General features: G+C 39.7%; 1 protein-coding gene across 1 annotated transcript in view; it reads right to left on the bottom strand.

Moving 5' to 3' along the window:
- Window positions 1-19,497, bottom strand: part of LOC129776406 (myosin-I heavy chain) — a 133,384-nt gene that overhangs the window by 11,363 nt on the left and 102,524 nt on the right. The window contains 5 exon segments of the mRNA XM_055782033.1: window positions 35-270; window positions 573-935; window positions 998-1,170; window positions 1,230-1,401; window positions 18,392-18,762. Of these exon segments, the coding sequence (XP_055638008.1) occupies window positions 35-270; window positions 573-935; window positions 998-1,170; window positions 1,230-1,401; window positions 18,392-18,762 (1,315 nt within the window).

Below are 19,497 nucleotides of genomic sequence, written 5' to 3'. Positions count from 1 at the left end.
TCATAAGAAAATCTCAGTAAGAAAATCTGTTTACCGTTTCAAACTGTTCGCTCTCCGGACGATTGTTGCCACCGTTCGGCAGTAGAGGGCTTTTGCTAGCGAATCTCGCGTCATGTTAGACATATTGGCGTCACAGACGGATTTAATTAATTGTCCACGTGCGTTGTGTGTGCGGATGGTCAATCCACGGAACAGCTGAGCGGGTGGAACACCGAGTAGATTTGCTACGGCATTCAGCTCCGTTTCACCACTCACTTCCACTTCGAGGCCCTGCGGTTGGTGTAGATATTAAATAAAGTGAATAATGTCGTAAGAAAAAACAACTCGAAATATATGCTCAGACGCTAAGAGTTAACTATCATCGATAATCAGTCGTAAATTACCCAAATGTTGTCAGTCATCATAGCATAATTTCGGTGAAGGGTTTTTTTTCTTCTCTCTTGTGATGTTTTCTATGAACATATAATTTCGTTTGTAACGAGTTTCGAACCGATGATGCTGGGTTCGTTAGTGCACAAACAAACACACATGACCATGATGAAGATGAATCTTTATGAGCAGTCTAGACTTACCTGTCCGTCGACAAACTGTACATTGCCGAGTAGTAAAACTGCTGCGAGAACTCGCACCACATCAAGAAACGGAATGCCCAAAATACCTAAACACGCTTTCCATGCTTGAAACCGTGCAGCATCCTCCTGTTCGTCCTGTCTTATGTCACCGTTTTGCAAGTACCTCAAATTAGCGGGTGAGTAGCCCTCCAGATTCAGTCGAGCACATTCTTCGGCACTCAGTCCTGCCAGCATCTGGTAGAAGATGTGATAATTTTTCTCGTTCGGCAACGGCCGGATGACACGGGTTTGGTCCAGGAAGTAGCAATGAATTTTTGTACGATAGAGAGCGCCATCCGTCACTTGTACTTCGATGAATTGACCCTGTAAATTCAGGGATGGTGATTTATTGTGCTACTAAAAAAGAAACCAAAATCGAGACTCACAATTCGGCTAGACTCGGAGTTGGTGGAAGTTTTGGCCGATCCTAGCGATCGCAGTACGGTAAAGGCCGCCGCCAGGTGCTTGAAGGCATCGGTTTCGGGGCCACCACCAGCAACGGCGAACAGTTGCCGTAAAAGTAGCATCGAACAGTGCGTTTTTCCCGAACCTGATGTTCCTAGGAATTGAATTGTGCTTATTAGAATCATGATCTATAGCGTTACGTTTTTCACGAACCTGATAGAATTATTGCTTGTGGGTAGCCAGTTTCTGCCTGTTGTCGGACAGCTTCTTGTACTATTTTGCGAAGTTGAGGTGCTAGGGGAACTGAACGGGTTGACGAGAGGGTAAGTGGATTACCCACGTCATGGTAGGGGTTTACGGAGAGGAGGATGGGACCAACGTTTGTCTGAAAAACAAAAGAAAACGGATAATGAGGCGAGTATGGAAATTTTTGACTATGAAAATAACTTACGATGTCTATGGAAGCTATGATTATTAGTAAAGTAATACAAATACAGTAACGTTTCAATTATATTACGGTCAAGTGATATTTTTTCTCATTTAGTAATAATCGCTCCTCGAATGTATAATCTTCCAGATTAAACGCTCACGCAACAAATTTTAATAACTTCTACAGAAGTGAATCGATTTGTATTTTTAAAAAAACGAAAATAAAGCTTTTTTTAGAACATTTTCGATGTGACAACCCCTTTTTTCGATAACGCGTTTTAACGGGGAACAAAATTCTTCATGCATAACTCTAACATTACGACTTTGATGCTATTGAAAATCCGAGTTGTTTCTTTTTGAGGTTCCTCCAAATTTTGTGGCTTATTAACATAGCAAGGGTCCTTCACGTACCCCCAGAGGAAGTTATCGACGACGAGAAATGTTGAAATTCTTACCATAAGAGGACAACATTTCATTAAGGCTTCGGTTCTTCTAATCACACGATCTTGTAAATTGTACATCTTGACACTAAAAACCATCCGATCAGACTGAACAAGTAGCCGAATATTATTGTCCCGAAGTGGGGTGTTACCATCGACGGAGCGAAAAAAATTTTTTGTATGGAGCTATTCGATTTTTTATTCTGGATATTCTGGCCAAACACAATTTTTTGCTAACCAACTCAACAGCAAATCCAATTAACCTTATTAACCAGCTTCATTTGGTTTCAAGAACGTTCCTGTAGGACCTTCCCCCACACAGAGATATTTCAGTTTGAATGTCAAATTACCCCTTCGTCTTTGATAATGAATAATTCAATAAACAGCCATCGCACCGCAAATCGGAAGGCAGTTTCGAAAATTCCAATAAATTCCGCACAAGGATAATTTGTTACTTTGACGAAAAAAATTAAATTTTTTTCATTTCAAAATTTTTTCAAAAAAGTGCCAAAAACAGGATTTTCATAGTGCTTTACAAAATTCACTGTAATTCTGCAAACATCGCAGTGAGTTCTAATGTTTGCCGAAAAATTTTTAGCCTAGTGTATTCCCTAAACATCTGTGAACGTTTCACATTGATACGTTCAGCCGTTTTATCTAGCCGATTTTTCAAAGTTTTGAGTAAGTTAGAGGAGAATTTAATCGCAAATAGTATCAGAAGTACAAAATCCTACGCAACTTTCAGAATGAACGATTCGTAACTTTGCCGAATGCGCAAATCTTCCTTTGCTCGAGCGCATCTACAAGCGAGTAAAAAAATACATTCTGCATGTATTCGCGATTACGGTTTCTCCAGGAGCCTTGATTTTGCGTCCGTGTTCGGGAACACATTCCGATCACCACAAAGCAATCATCATCAATGAGCCAGATTTTTATGATTCCAATAGCCTGTTTTCAAAGCATTTTTTAAGCTATTGAAACGACTTTTGGACCAATAAGTGACAATCATATAACTCTGTGACATTTTATCTTTCGAATGAAGTGATTATTATATCACTTTATTCAACCGGTAAAAAGGTATTAACGTTCAAAACCTTGCACTTCAGCGTCGCTCTCTCGTTTTCGGAACTTTGAACTTACACCCCGATACCGAACTGAAAGACGCAGTCCAGTCAAAATCATTCTCCATCACTTTCAGCCTTTGTTTCTGGGTCGCAACTTGTTGTTTCGACACAGCTAGGTATTTTTCACTGTCTGGCCCGTTGCTCCGATCTCGCGGCCCAAAACCCGGAACGATTTAGCCACCTTTCCCAGTTTATGATCCCGTAGCACCGTCGAACGACCAGAACCAGGCTTCCGTTTAATGCTCTCTTTTTTTCAAGAAGTGTAAGGAAGGCGGACTCAAAGTGCCTGTCGATGTCCACTTTCCTCGCAACGCGATGGAGCTCCTAGTACGCACAAATCATGAAGCGTAGTTGCTTTACTGTTTTCGTCATAACTTCCGTATTTCAACTGATAGCGCTGTTAAATTTGTTTTGCTAAATGTTGTTTTTGGTTGCTATGATTGACGATACATAAGTGATCTCATTACCAGGTGTTAAGGTGAACGCATGATATTTTTTTTCTATTTCTTTAACCCTTTGCGGTCGTATTAAATTTTCATATGGGTATCATACTGAACAGAATTTATTTCCCTTGAAAGAACATATATCACTGCATGTATCATGTAAGATTATGAAAGCTAAATAAGATCTGTTTATTTCTTGTGAATTTTAACTATGCATTTACTGAACAATGTGTTTTATTGTGTTTTTGTATAAACATTATATTTTATAATTCTCCTTCATGTATATCACACGAGAAAAACCTACAAGTCTTACAAACCAGGCTACCGCTGAAATTTTCTCGAATGAATGCAATGAACACCTAAGTCATTACACCAACTTTCGTATAATTTTTTTCACTCCTCCCCTATTCATATCGTAGTTTACAATAAAATTTGGATTACTAACGTAGACGGTGGCGCCTCGTTTCACCCTTTTTATTATAGCTGTTGTGTCCGATGTATCGTTGCATCGTGACTATCCTCTTATGTTTCCACGCTAATAACCTTTTGTTTAGGGTATGGTGGCTAAGAGCAGATATGCGACCGCTAAGAGTTAATGCGAGCGTTAGTTGAAAGGATTTTTCCATAATAATATGTGGACAATTGAAAAGTCACGACTCAATGTTGAAATTATTAAAACAATCGTCAAACAGAAGTTTTATATGGAATTTGACAAATTGTATGAGAAATTTGATAAAAACCGTAATTAGGGGTGGTGCGAATAAAACGGACAGTGTGGGTAATACTTATGACAGACATACATCTGTAGTAGCGTTGTACTCCGATCATTGTATGTTTGGCAGCATGTACAGCGCTAGAAACAAGCAAGCAACTCGGTACAATCGCTGTATCTGTACCGACCTGTTTCACCGTTGTACATGGATACAGCTTTTCAATTCCACACCCAAACTAGCATTGCCAGAAAGCATTCATCTTCGGCAGAAAAGATGCCTTTTCGTGTCCTGAAGCTTCGAATGAGCAAATAAAATCATCTGTCTCAAAAGCTTTGAAATGTTTGTATGTATGGGAGCAGACATCACTTTCTTTTTTCTATTTTCATCTTTTTTTTGGGATTGCACTCAAAAAAAGTCCAAACGATGTCAACGGAGATCGAGAAACCAAGGCCGGCTGGAATGTAAGGATGCTTCATACGACCACGCTATCCACATAGCTACTGGTGCTTTATACAATGAATTTGGGAAGTGTGTTCTAAGAGTAGAAAGGAGAGCATAAAGGAGATCTATATCCATCTCGGCCTTTAATTGGCAAACTATACGAAAAGCTTTCATATGCTTTCATTTCAATGTGTCTCCTGTTTCGCTCGCTCATATTGGCTCTAGCCTATATATTATACAAATGATACGTATTGGGGAGTAGAGCATTTTCTGTTATTTTTAGGCTCATTTAATGTATTAAATCGGGATGACGAAACATGTGCTAAAAATTAATTTTGGGTGCAACTGTGCGTAGCGCCATAGACGGGTAGTGGTGAGTAGCATGAACAAATTTTGACAACACCAAATCAAAACACGGTAAACTTTTCAAAAGTTCCCATCTGCATCAATGGATTCTTCTCATTGATTTTTTTTGAGTTAACAGCTCAGATGTGGACACTTGTTTGTTGTGTTTGATAATTTAGGCACTAAATAAAAACCTCTTCATTGAATGCGAAAATGCAATAGATTCAAATATCTGATTGTCAGTATACATACATCGCTAGTACAGTTTTATGTCTGTCCATGGTATAAGATGGACAGGTGGTTGATTTGTATAGTTACATTATGAATTTCATATTTCTGGTAATGAGAATTCCTTCTGCATGATATTCTGTAATATTTAAACCACCCTAATTTTCTACTTTTTGATCTTTTTTAATTTCAACATTGAAATATACTCTTTTGTAAAATATTTGTCCGATTATTTTGAAAAACTTGTAAAAATTGTAAGAAACTGCTGATACTGAAAATTTTTGGGAAACATGAGTTTCCAAAGATACAATTTAAGTTCTTTTTAACATGTCCGTCTTACCCCGATTTTCCCTATCTATTATGTAAACGTATTAAGTAAATAGTAAAGCAGAGTATATCTCGACGAGAGATTACCGCAATCCAAGGACGATGGAGAACATGTATTCTTAATGTCCTCCGTGATCCAACTTGTAACCAATGTAGCCACTGGACGACTCCGGAAAACTACAGGATGACGGTCACATCAAACTATTTTCTAACATTGATTCTCCGTCCTGTTGACTCTGATTTTAGGCCACAATACACAACCATTCAAACACGGAGGAAAATTTTCTACTTTCCTACTTTATAAATTTCAGAAAACCAGCTCTTTTAAGTACGAGTACGATTTTGTACTAATAGCAATTTTTGTCAAATTTTTACAATTTCACTAAAAAAACAATTATCTGTCTTCTAATAGTACCATTCCCATGACTTTTATTTTTTTTAAATTATATAACTCAACGCGCGAGTCGCAGTAGGAAGACTGCTAATTGCAACCGACAGACATACGCATAAATTCATTTCGAACCACATTGTTGCACACCAACCGATGTAGAGAAAAGTAAGCACTCCAGTTGGGTTCGTTGGACACGAGGAAAAAAGTGGTTTCGTTTTTTGCACAATGTCGACAACCATTAGTACCCTTTTTCCAACAGACGGCAGATTGCCTAACAGAGTCTATGGCCCCTGCATAGCTCGACTTAACCTCATAGCCGGTAACCTATCGTTTCGCTTATGTACATTATTTTACACCAACCGATGGTTTCAATTGGCGCGCACGTGCACTGTTTCCCATGCTTCATCGACGATCGGAGAAAAAAAAATGCGAGTCTGGGATAAATAAATCACTACCTTTGAATCTTGCAAAAAATACAGTGTTTCGGTTTGCTTCTCATGTAGCTCCGGTTACAAACATAGAATGGGTCTAATTTTCTATGCAGTACATTATCGTTGCAACTAAAGTGTGAGAGCGTTGACAATTATTTGGATTACCAACACCAGACACAGTATCATTGCAACAGGTAACCTTCGACCGATCGAAACAGATCCGACTGTGACACCTAAAACCACCGACCGCTGTCTGAATTATCTTTCGCATCCCCAAGTTGACCACAAAGTGTGTTGCACGAGCGAATGCAGACATGCACAAATGTTCTTCCAACGACCTTCACTCTGAACACATAAGGAAGTTTGTTCGAACGAAGTCTGGTTATTTCTCGGCTTTTAGGGTTTATTTTCGCCGAGTTGCGTGCTGTGTCGGTAGATTATAACACCAGAACAAGTCTTGCCAACGCAGAATGAATCATTCCTGATTCCTACGATAGGTTTGCTTCGGTTACCGTACGGCAGAGTGAAAGGAAGGAGAAGTTGATGAAGGTTTAAAATATATTTCAAGTTGGTGCTCGGTTATCGGAAAGATGCTAATTTTAACACGGATGTTGTGTTTAACCAAGATAGCGCTAATTAATCATAGAAATAGGAACATAGCCAGCACATTTAATTGCGTTTGTTTTCATTGAATCTGGACTGGAATCAAAGAATTATGCATCAATATCATTTTATGCATGTACTTAACACTCCTGTACTCGTGTGCAAAATCAAAATCATCAGAACATAGCATAACTGCATGCTCTAAACAAACATATTTTTTTACATTTCATGCAGTTGTTGCGTGTTTCTCGGGTCTTTTATCGAATAGAAGAACTGTTAAAACTGTTAAAATTTACCATAAGCCACCGATTAGTTTATAGTTTACTGTTTACAATTCTTCCACAAGTGAAATTATTTCACAAGTGTGTAATATGTATGACCATTATATTTAGCGAATATATCAAATAAGAATAGTCCGGTAATGATCTTATGCATTGTATTCAATAAAAATTCCACGCCACTAACATTTCATTCATATTCTAGAATATGAAAAAAGGCAAAAGTCCAAAAATGTTAGTCCTATACTCGCGACGGTGTGTTAGGCCGAAAGTGTTAAAAAAGTGGCACACCTCCCCTTTGTACCAACATATGCGATACGCTAAACCAGGGGTTTTCAAATGGTGCTCTGCGGGAAATTTGTGCTCCGCTAAGTTATAGCAAATGCTCCACTTGAAAACCCACCTTGGAAATGAAGCAACTCGATTAACTCGATTTCACAGGGCATATAGTGCTTTATTTTGTTTACTCCGGGTAAAATGCCGTGTAACTACGATACGCGACCGAAATAGAGTTGTTCTCAGTTAGGTAATGTCAATGCAAGTAGGATTTGTTTTGTTGATGGAAACATGCAAGTGCTCCATCTAATTTTCTTTGCTATAAAAAGTGCTCTGCCATAAAAAAAATAATCTGAAAACCCCTGCGCTAAACGATGACGAACGACGAATAACGAAGCTAGAGAGAATCACAAAGTCGTAGTGTTGATATTTTCTGAGAAATGAACGAATTATTGATTTATCGGTCTGACAGACCAATGCGCGAGTATAGGAGTGTTAAAAACATAACACAAACATATTTATGCATTTGAAATGTTATTCATTGCACACCTCTGTGCTGAGGTGAACAGGCATAATTTTTTATGAGCACAATGTATTTTCTAAGAGAAATTCACCTTTAAAAGTCTAGAAATAAGAACTTCATAATTTTAACATAAAGTACCAAAATGGAAACAAAATAGAATAATGGTACTGGGAATATTCAGTAAAGGGTGTCCCACATTAAAATGCATCACGGAAAAACGCTGTAGAAAATTACCCATTGGGTATATTTTCTTGAAAGGTTGGGTAGAAGTAGTTTAGAGTGTATTGTTTACACTGTATTTTTATGGCTGTCAGTTTTTCGAAAATCCCAATCCCAATCCCAATGCTTCGGTCAGGGATGTGGCCAAAAAGTTGAATCTGTCCAAGTCTTGCGTTCAGAGAGCTAAGGATCGGGAGGGACTGCGTACGTACAAAGTGCAGAAGGCTCCAAAATCGTGGCGAACGGCAAAATACGGTGGGAAAGTCACGGTCCCGGAAACTGTACACCCAGACAAAACTGACGAAACCTCATAGCCTCATCATGGATGATGAGACTTACGTCAAGGCGGACTTCCGGGAGTTTCCGGGGTTACTGTTCTTCACCGCCTAGCACAAATCTAATGTTCAAGAGGAAGTAAGGAAACAGAAACTTTCCAATTTTTGCCTAGAAAGACATGATTTGGCAAGCGATCCGCTCATGTGGTAATCAGAGTGCGCCGTTCGTGACTACCGGGACTGTAAATAGGCAGATCTACCTCAAGTAGTGTTTACAGGAGCGTCTGCTTGGGGAGGTGATCTGGCTTAGTGGTTAACATCCGTACCTATCACGCTGAAGGTCACAACTTTAATTCTCACTCCGAACATTCTCCCAACGGAATAAACCCGTTGGTCCAAGTGATGAACCAGCCAAAGGCTGAAAGACACTATACTGCCGTTCTACGCATAGTTGTCCCATGTTCCGAAATCAGCAACTGAGAAAAACGCATTCAAAGTTTTCTAACATATTCGTCTACCAGAAGCTCTAAACATTTCGGTTTAGCAATACACTGGGGTTTTTTAAGCAAAGAACTATTGTTTAATGAAATGTGAAAAGATCCCCTCATTTGAATCAATCAATCTTGGTTACAGGATTAAAAATTCATGGTGGGACAGTTATGCCTAGAACATTAACATGGGACAATTGAACTTGATGTTGTGACATAAAACTCTTGCGTGACATAAAACTCTTGTACTTTAACCGATTTTTTTGATATTGACCTACAATAAATAAATGTGGGACAGTTTTAAATAGAATATCAACATAGGACAATTAGGCTTGATGTTGTTTTTTTAAAAGTTGGGAACAAACTATAGCTTTTTGTGTTCGCATGGGACAACTATGCGAAGAACGGTAGTATAATACAGAAAATAAAAGCGTCTGCTTCCTCTGTTGAAGAAACACGAGGGCCCTATGATCTTCTGGTCGGATTTTTTTTTCGTGCCACTATTCAAAGGATATCCTGAAGTGGTACGAAGCCAACGGGGCTTTCGTACCCAAGGACATGGACCGCCCCTCTCCCCCAACGCACCGGAACTAAGGCCCATCGAAAAATACTGGGCTATTATGAAGCAAGCACTACGGAAGTATCCCAAGGAGGTCAAATGGAGGATACATGAAGAAAAAGTGGGTTTCCATACAGAAGAAGCTGGAGTTAAACGTAAGGTGCGAGCATACGGTTATGATATTGAAATTGAATGAAATAAATATGCCAAAAGCTCACTAAGGTGTTATATTTTAATCAGGAATCAGGAATTGCCTTCAGTTCATGTCACGAATTTGTTTTCATGTTTTCAATGTTGCCAAAAATTACCCCACAAAGCGGTAATAGGAGTTCCAGAAACAGGAAAATGTCACACGGGGCCTTATCTATGGTACGGTTTATACACTGCGTTTCACAACTATAGAACCACTCATTATTTTGAGTTTCCAGAGATATGTAGAAAGTCGGTTGAATTGAAGTATATAGTGTAGGATATGACAACTATCTTCATCTAAAAGACTGACCATTTGAACTTTACTGTTGTGTTCAGGCGCGAAACATTAAAAAACAGGAAGTGGGTTATTTCTATGGTATAACCGCAAGGGTGACGTAGGACTATCGTTGATTTAGAGATCATTTGTATGAAGTTGAATCTGAATTCATTCTGAATGAATGAATATTTGGAGAACTTCGAAAACGAGAGCGTTACGTTGGAGGCAAAAGGTTTTATGCATCCAATATTGGATACGGAAATATCCTACTGATGGGGAAGAATAATCTTCAGAAGCTATCCTGTTGATTGCGATTGATTGAAAAATCACAAAACCTAATGTATTTGGTCACAGTGTTACATGGATAGAAAACATTAAAATAAACTCTTTCATATGAATGTAATTTTAAATTCCCAGAGGAACTGGCAGATTATTTTCCGGATCTTTCTCGATCCAAACGGAAAGAATTCCGTGCGTGTATGTGTGTGTGTGTAGCGGCTGCTTCGAGATCTTCCCGGGGAACCGTTTGTAGCATCACTCTCCTCCTGATGGATTCCCTTCTGGCCTAAGGTGCACAAACAGGCTCTTGGTGACACCGTTCATTGGTGAAAGCGCATGATAAATGAAGAGCTTCACCACAACAGCGACAACATGCTCCAATCGCTGTTCAATTAGAACTGAGTGGATTTCCGAGCGGCGCTCGCTTATATACCGATTGGTGATTTCAATAGCCTATTTTGAAAGCAAATTTAAGACTATTGAAACAAGTTTTTGGATCAGAAAGTAACAAGTATAGAACGCGTAGACATTTTATCTTTCGAATGAAGTGTTTATCATACCATTTCGTTCAGTTGTTTAGGAGCTATTAACACTCAAAATCTCGGTCTCCGGCATAACGCTTTCGTTTTCGAAACTTTGATTTTACACCCCGGTATAGAAATGAAAGACGTAGTCCTACGTCAAAAAACCGGAAATTCCAGTGTTTCATAACTACACTCTGTCCAACTTCTATAAGACCACCCCGATTCTATTTCATACATTGTTGAGTGCCTAGAATAAAGTATATTCGTGTTGGAATACTAATTACCAAATTCTGCAGAACGAATTTCTTGATATTTTCCCATATCTGAGATATTGCGGCCTTGAGCTTATCAATCGTGGTGTAACGCTTTTCCTCCGTGTAGATTCTGCGCACAAGGATCCCCCTAAGATTTTCAACCGGATTCAAGTCTGGAGAGCGAGCCGACCAGTCCAAAAAATTAAGTTTTTGGTTCCTTATCCATTGCTTAGTTTCCTTGCTGGTATGAATGGTAGTATTGTTTTGCTGGAATGTGATTTTTTGCGACGATATCTACGCAAAAATAGTAGGAGAGAGGATTCTGGAACATGTATGTAATCATTGCTATTCATTTTGAATGATGTGAAGTCTATCTTGAGCTTTCCGAATGCACAGAATTCCGCCCAAACCATGCACGAGCCTTCACCAAAATTCTAGGTTGAAAAATACTGTTCCTCCTTCCGTAAACCACGCCAGTACCCGTTGAAACCATGAAAACCATCCAAATTGAACTGACGATAACGTATAAATTTGAAGAACTTTTCGTTATGGTATATAGCAAAACGTTTTTTTTTGAAAACATTTTTTGTCATAACATACAATGCCCCACTGTAGGTTAATGTGAGCTTTGGCAAAACATGGACATCTTCATTTTAAATGTGTATAAGATTAGGAGCTTTAACCTTTAAAACCATCTTAATGTAATGGCGTTTTACCAAATTAGTGATAAGTATGAAATGTAAAACAATTGAATCTTGGCGAAGGAGGGCTAATGCTAAATGAGCCTGATGAATACTGTTCTTGGAAAAAAAGTATTATAGGCTGCAGTCTTCCATGTTGGGCGTCGTGCACAAATTACGTAACGCATGTAGAAGGGGAGGGGGGTCGAGGTTTAGTTACTTAATGTGTCATAGGGGGGAGGGGGGTAAGCGTGCTCGTTACGTAACATAATTCAATTCTTATTCCTAAATAAAAGGCACTGTTCTTCAAATTCATGGGTTTGATTTTAAAAAAAGGTGGTGAGCTCCCTGAATTCGAAATTATTCGATATCGAAGATTTATTAACCCAGTAATCATAATTAATGTGGATGAAGGACCAGACGAGAACCCTCGTTTTAAAAAGGTCATAGATATATGTTTTCATCATTTTAATCAATTTACAAATGGTCCAGAACGCATGGCTTTCAACCGAATTGAATGTCGGAAGGTTATTATTTCTAGAAGTTAGAAGGATTAATACTTTCGCATGATAATTATGGATCTCACTTGGATGTGAAACTTAAACCAATCTGTGTGGCATTAAACTGCCAATCATATAGTTACTCAACATACATCATAATGATGTGAGAGTAACGACACACCATCCACTCACCCCTCAACCGTCGGTTTTTCGTTCGGTTCCCAACCAGTCCACTTCGTTGCTACACATCGTTCGTGTGGTGGGTGACAATAACCGAATGAAGTCATCATTTGCGAAGGCAGCGTTCTTGAGGTAAGTTGTGGCGGCAGTTGTCGCGCATTGGGTGACTGCAGATAAATGGCCAGTTCGCACACAATCCGAAACTGGAAGCGAAACATTTTGAGTATGCAGCGAAATCGTTAGATGATCTGTGGAACAACCTAGCAATCGATGGATATCCCGTTAAAGCCTAATATATTAAGCCCGAAAACTCCCAAATTGAGAAAGTGGAATTTGTAGGATATTTAGCCGAATGATTTTCCTCGTCACGTGAGAACATCCCAGTACTTTTTGCAAGTAGTCAAATGACAGGAACCGCTGCGTTGAAACAAGGAATAGTCACTGTTGGAATTTATACAAAGTTGTTTAGTCCCGATGGAAACCAAATATGGCTCAATCTGACCATTCCCGATCATATCTGTTATTCTGTCCAGCACACACACCCGCATACAAGATTAGGCATCTCAATGCGAATACGGCGCAGATGAAATGATCTGAAACAGGACCCATCAATAGATCGACAGACAGCATCCACAATCATACGTGCGTGAATTTCAAATTCAGTCAAATATATAGGGAAAGATGGCTCTGCTCAGACCACTTAAATTTCAATTGCGTTCCGTTGATGTTAAACACATGAGGGAACGTGTTAAATAAGTACAAAACAAACACAGACGGCTGGTTCAGGACCACCACAACTTTTTTCAACTAACGGTATGCCGTTTACTTCAAGCATCGAGTAAATTCAATCTATATAACTTGTCTTGTCGAAATAATTTAGTCTTGTAATGTTTCATCGTCTGAAAGAACATTTAACTCATTCTCAGTACTGGTTAAAAATCTATCTTTCCCTTTTTTAAGCATTGAAACACGGGGCGCCATTTCCGAGATACAAGAAGAGGTCGGTTCAATACCATTAGTCGGATTAGGATTATTTCCTCCCTATTTTCCCCCTTTAAATTTGAGAACGTATTTTTTTTAATTCCGAAGAAAGCGACCCTTTTGTTGAGCAGTAACAAATCTCGATGCTCGATTCAGTCTCGAACTTCTGAAAACAAACAGTTGTTTTTGTATAAATCAACATCAAATTATACCAACTCCTGTTCCTCTCAGCCAAACACTAGATGATTTCAAAGACCCAATCCCAGCAGATGTCAGCATTGATTTTCTTTCTCTGTTAGAAATTCTATGAACTTGTCAGATCTAATTCGAATAAACTTAGATTCCGGCATGGACAGATTTTCTACGTTGATATTTTCATTATTTAATAAAATCTGAAATGTTATGAAAATTTGTCAAACGACTTTGATTTTGCGTTACGTGACATGAGGGGGAGGGGGTTCGTCTTGCGTTACTTACTGTTACATAGAGGGGAGGGGGTCCAAAAAGCGCATTTTTAGCGTTACGTAATTTGTGCACGACGCCTTTCACAAAAAAACACTGCGTCCGGGATAAATATGTTCACTCTGCTGTTCGCAGTTTTGTGTTTGAATACAAACATGATTTTTTTGTACCTATGTTTGAAAATGTAACATGTTTGGATTCGTAATATGTTTGGACATACGATGTTTAAGCCTAATGTTTCACATGATGTTCGAACATGTGTACAGTTGCCCTTGCATTTTCACCCCAAGCATCGGCAGTGCGTAGAGTAGAAGAAGCGAATCGGACACCACACCACCACCACTCTACACGTGGTGTGTTGGTATGTTTACATGGAAAAAATGCTTTCCTATCATGACAATGGGTGCTTCGTCTGAAATTTTGGGCAAATAAAATAAACCTCTTCATCTGTTCTGAACAAAATAAACGTCAATTGATATCAGAGTTATTCACAATTGATATCATTATTTAGTGCACGCATCAATTTATATATTGATTTCATATAAAATTCGCTATTTACAATTTTTTTTTCATCGATTTCAGTATTTTTTATTAATAACATAATGTATTTTCTTCAAAAAAATGTCAGTGAATGATTGAGTAAAGGCCGTGGTCTGCAGTTCGACGAAACTTTGTCGCGCTGCTCTCCCAAGAACGTTGTACGGCACTTACGTCCATTTTCCGGATACAATTCCGGATTCTTGTAGTCAGTTGCTTCGTGTCCTTGGCCCTCCAATTGTTTTTATACACTAGGACATTGAGTGAGCCAAAGAAATCCTCTATTGGGCGGCACTGGGGCAAGATTGTTGGGTTACGATCTTTCGGCACGAACGGTATCTTTTTCTCCTCAAGATTCGCCAGCGTCTTCTTGGCGTAATGGGAAGACGCTTTGTCCGGCCAGAAGACGTACTTCGCATCCGCGTGATGCTCGTTCAGGGACGGCAGCAGGATTTTATCGAGGCACTCTTCTCAATAGATTTGTTGGTTGATTGCCAGACCGCTCGGCTTAAACCAAGGCTTCGAAATGCCCCGGTCGGAAATGGCGATGTACAACATAACCTTTTTTTCAAACTTGTGCTTGAACTTGTATTTCACTTCAGGCGGTGTGGATGACTTGTCGCTGGAGTAGTAATTATCATTTCCTGGAATATGCGTTTTGGACAGCGGAAAATAGCTTTCGTCGTCCAGAACGAAAGACGTCCCGCGGTATTTTTTGGTCATCCAACGACACTGTGATTTAACCGTCTCAATCTGCTCCTCCGTGTACTCCGGCGACCTTGTCTTCTTCCTGCAGACGATTCCTTCCATCTTGAGGGTCCGATGGATCAATACGTGGGAGCAGCCATATTCCGACCGGCGTCACGCAGGCTGGTTGCGTCCTTGTTGTCAAACAGCTTCTTTAACGATGTCTTCCTCTGCCTCGTCATTATCGTCACCGGACGACCACTTCCGACCTTCCGCTCTACGTTCAGGGAACCCAGGATACGATATACCGTACTGACAGGTATATTTTCTTCCTTAAAATGTGCCACCGTGAACTAATTTTGCAGGTGATAATTAGTTTCAACTCAACTGATTTTATGCGTTTGAAGCAGACATTTTCCAGAAACATTGCCCTGCAAAATAAATCTTTCGGTATTGATTTTTTGAACGCCCTAACTTGGACCGCCCCAATCAAACTTTCATGAAAATATCAAGAATATCTGTAAACTTTCCTGAAAACATGCATCTAGAACTAATTTTTGGTATTTATTTCTTTATTTGGCCAGCATTTGTACGACGTCGTCCGCTGTGCAGTCGGTTTCCCAGACTTCAATTGGCAACATACACGCAAAAGCATTCAGAGAATGTTTTCTTTGCACGAAATCAAGGATTATTGCAAAATGTGCATAAACTCATAGCCTCTTAGTTTATGTAATTTTTGTAATGCGAACTAAATTTCAAGTTCGTTTTTGTGAAAAAGTTTTCTACGAAGAGATGTATTAGGATGAATAATTTTTTTCCGTGCATGAAAAGAAACGAAATGAAAGCGATGAATACTGCGACATCGGGTGATATGTTTGTACATGATGTTCTTTATGTTTGTGTACCCATGTTCGTGTTTGGAATAGACATCCAACAACTAGCGGAAATCATGTTCGAATTCAAACAAAAACATGGAATTTTCACATCGCGTGGACATGTGTAAGTGTTTTTCGAAAGACTGATAGGCAGTAAACAACATATTCTCTTTTTTGTGACAAAGTGTCAGATTCAAAGCTATGACATAAGATAAGTCGGAAACAAGTTTGAGCCACTTTCCAACCATTACAGTAGATGCCTTCCACCGATAGAAACATCATTAGGCCTAATTTATCCCCCGAACTGACGGCTAGATAAATCACGAAAACATCTAAGATCATAATATTTGATACCATAATGGTCTACAGCAAAGCGCCGGTAATCATGTCGCGAAACTATTCAGTTCTTTGCGAACGACAACTTTGAGAACTGGGTTTCGGTAATGGTGCATTGTGCGGATTTCGGTTGGCTTTTGAATCATTTATGAACTCACTCCCACAACAGCGGGAGGTAGGTCAACCAACGCTCATTTGGAAATGCTCTCAGCGGGCACAATCCACGTTCCACGCTCTCCACACCTGATTGGAACGACACGAAATTATGATCAAAATCGGTTACACTGTGTCTGAAACTAGCCTTGCCGGTCATTAGCTTTAGCGTTGAGCAGATTTTTTTGTTTGTTTGTTTTGAATCGAGTTTCTCTAACAATCACGGTAAAAGGCAAAAAAGGAACATTTAAGAGCCATATGCATGGTTCATTACATTGAGCGGCAGATGGCAGAAGCAACATAATTGACCAATGAAGTCGAAAGTGTAAGTGAAAAGTGAAATGAATGAAAGTGCTCAGTTTATATTTGTTTTGTTTTGTTTGCTCAAGTGTCCGGAAATTGATCAACTGAGCCATTCGAGTTGATGGGGATCGATGGCTCAGTCTATGGATGAGTCTATACTCTTATTTTAATTTCTATCCAATTTAATTGAAAGTAATGGCGAAATATTGATTTCATCAGGCTGAATGCATCATCGGCGTTAATTTATTAAATGTGATAAATCCATTTAACTCTCAGTAAGTGTATGATAAAGTTAAAGACCGTTCTATAATGTATTCATAAACGTTAGGCGCAGACATTTGCTCGGTAGGGGCATTCACATGCGTTAGAAATGCGTTCATGCACGCATTTCTCCTCGTGGAACCGGTCTTATAAACGCTGCTAAGCGAATTGACACGACAGAAAAATAAACACACAGAGTGGCCTTTCCTGTCCACTCGAAACTGTTCAGTCGGCTGCACTCCGGATGGTTTGGATTTTAATTCAAAAATGATCATGCATTAGCGGGGTGTACAAAATACAACCCTGAAGGTAAACTTTCCAGACTCCCTGCAGCAATCAATCCATCTGGTGCCCGTGAAGCTTTGAGTTCTTTTTCTCTGCTGCCGTTTTTTTCCGTCCTATCCTAAGGCAACCGTCGTCGGGTTGAGCTGTCCATGATTATTAAATTCAGATCAACTAGGCTTAAGCGTTTCCACTTGCTCGATTTGCATGAGTCTGGCTGCTGCCAGGTGAACTGTACAGAATGAATGCGGACGGGAAAAATGCTTAACCGGGCTGCTAATTAAACGGAGCAGTATCGTAATCTCTTGATCCTGTTGCGTGACTTTTCGTCTTGGACGGTTAAATTTCTTGATTGGGAGGGAGGTTATTTATTTGGCACGGAACTGAAGAATGTGACGAAGTTGTGTGTACGTGATACCCGTTTATATGTTTACTTACACTACTGAAAGAGTTACGCCGGCGCGGTAAGCATGCAATGTTTTTTGTTTGTTTTGGGAGCAATGCATAAAACGCATCTTCGAGAAAAACGGCTCAAACGAATGTATGGGAAATAAACAAAAATATAAATGGACAATTCTGATAATAAATCATACTATGCAAATATAGAAAAATATAGAATTCGGTGGATACAAGCCATCGAATGCTTCAAATCTCTGAGACAATATTCTGGCCAAGTGGAAAAAACTCTTTATAGATATGTAATACCTGGTTCGATATAGTTTAAATTGTCCCCAATTGGCTCACTATGTATGCTCCAGATACGAAGGTTCAGAATAGGAAGTTGAATTCCATATTCGAATCCCAGATCCAAACCCGGAATTTGTTTTGTCACGCACAACACGGCTACTTTCTAAAAGAAGCTCTCCTTCGTGGGTAAACTTTACGACCTTGCACCGCGAAATGGCTCAAAATGCCCATCTTATCAATCTAGGTAGTAAAAGAACCGTACCTCATTCGTAAAAGACGAATTGAAACATCCTAATGGCACCCCGATGGCATGAAATATAAAAAACTAACGTTTAAATTGCGCCTGTAATAAGCGGTGTAATAAAAACGAAACACAGCGGTTCAACACTTACGAAGAATTTTCCCTCGTTGAATCTGGTTTGCAGCGTTCGCATTACGGCGTCCTCGGTTAGCGGTCCCGGCAGGTGTATCAGGTCATCCAAATGGGCTGTTCCTCTGACGTTACCGGTACCATTGCCATTGCCTCCACTGACACCGCCAGCCGTTCGCCCGGCAAGGGAGTGCGGCGTCACGGTTCCTCCGATTACCGCTCCACCACCACCGGGTCCACCCGTGTTACCGGCCGGGGATACGAGGTGTGCGCTTCCAGTAAGTCCAGCTCCTGTCCCAAGAGTGCCCTGGGTTTTGGCATTGAAGCCGACTGTCGTTCTTCGCGGAAGTGTTCCGCCGCCGGTAATGCCACCGCCGCCACATTGTGCTGTATCTGCAAGAAGGAAGGGAAAACATGGAAACTGTAAGCTTCGGAGGATTGTAAGTGTCGACGGATAGTGATGTTCCATCACGCTTGGGGATAGTTAAAATTCACAAACTCAGAGTTTCAGTAATCAAGTAAAAATGCGTTTTTAACGGCTTGAAGAGCGTTTGCGTGTGTATAATCTAACTATTGCAGTCACGTACAACTCACTTGCATCAATTGTTTAAAAAATCAATACGCCCCAAACATAGAGCTTGTTCCTTACTGTTTTATTGTTCTTTGATTCTGATTCTTCCCGATGAAGGGAAAAATGGGGTCTGATTCTTGAATACACTTCGAATACACTTCACGGTGGAAACGGAATGAAACGTATCCGCGATGACAACGGTACGGTGTCGACATCTGGATACGAGATTAGTTTCCCACTAAACTTATCATTATAATATCAAATTATCTTCAGATGAAATTGTTGTATGAGATTATTATATCACATGAAGAAAACAAAGTTTTCCACCCACCAGTTTGATACGAAGAAGTTCATTTTCATTAATGATTTTTTATTTGAAAAGTGCTCATTCTGCCTGAAAACTCATTGTTATCCTCGACACTTCTCTAACTCGTAAAACGTAGTTCAATGGCGTGCCGTTTATTTCGTTTTCACAGGTTTCCACCGTGAAGTGTATTCGAGAATCAGGCCCATGGTAACGTAAACCGAGGGCAAATTGATGATTATACACAATTATT

This window comes from Toxorhynchites rutilus, chromosome 3, assembly GCF_029784135.1.
Source record: "Toxorhynchites rutilus septentrionalis strain SRP chromosome 3, ASM2978413v1, whole genome shotgun sequence".
Classification (NCBI taxonomy): domain Eukaryota; kingdom Metazoa; phylum Arthropoda; class Insecta; order Diptera; family Culicidae; genus Toxorhynchites; species Toxorhynchites rutilus.
Note: the sequence above shows the minus strand (reverse complement) of the source record. Positions and strands in the feature narration are given on the sequence as shown.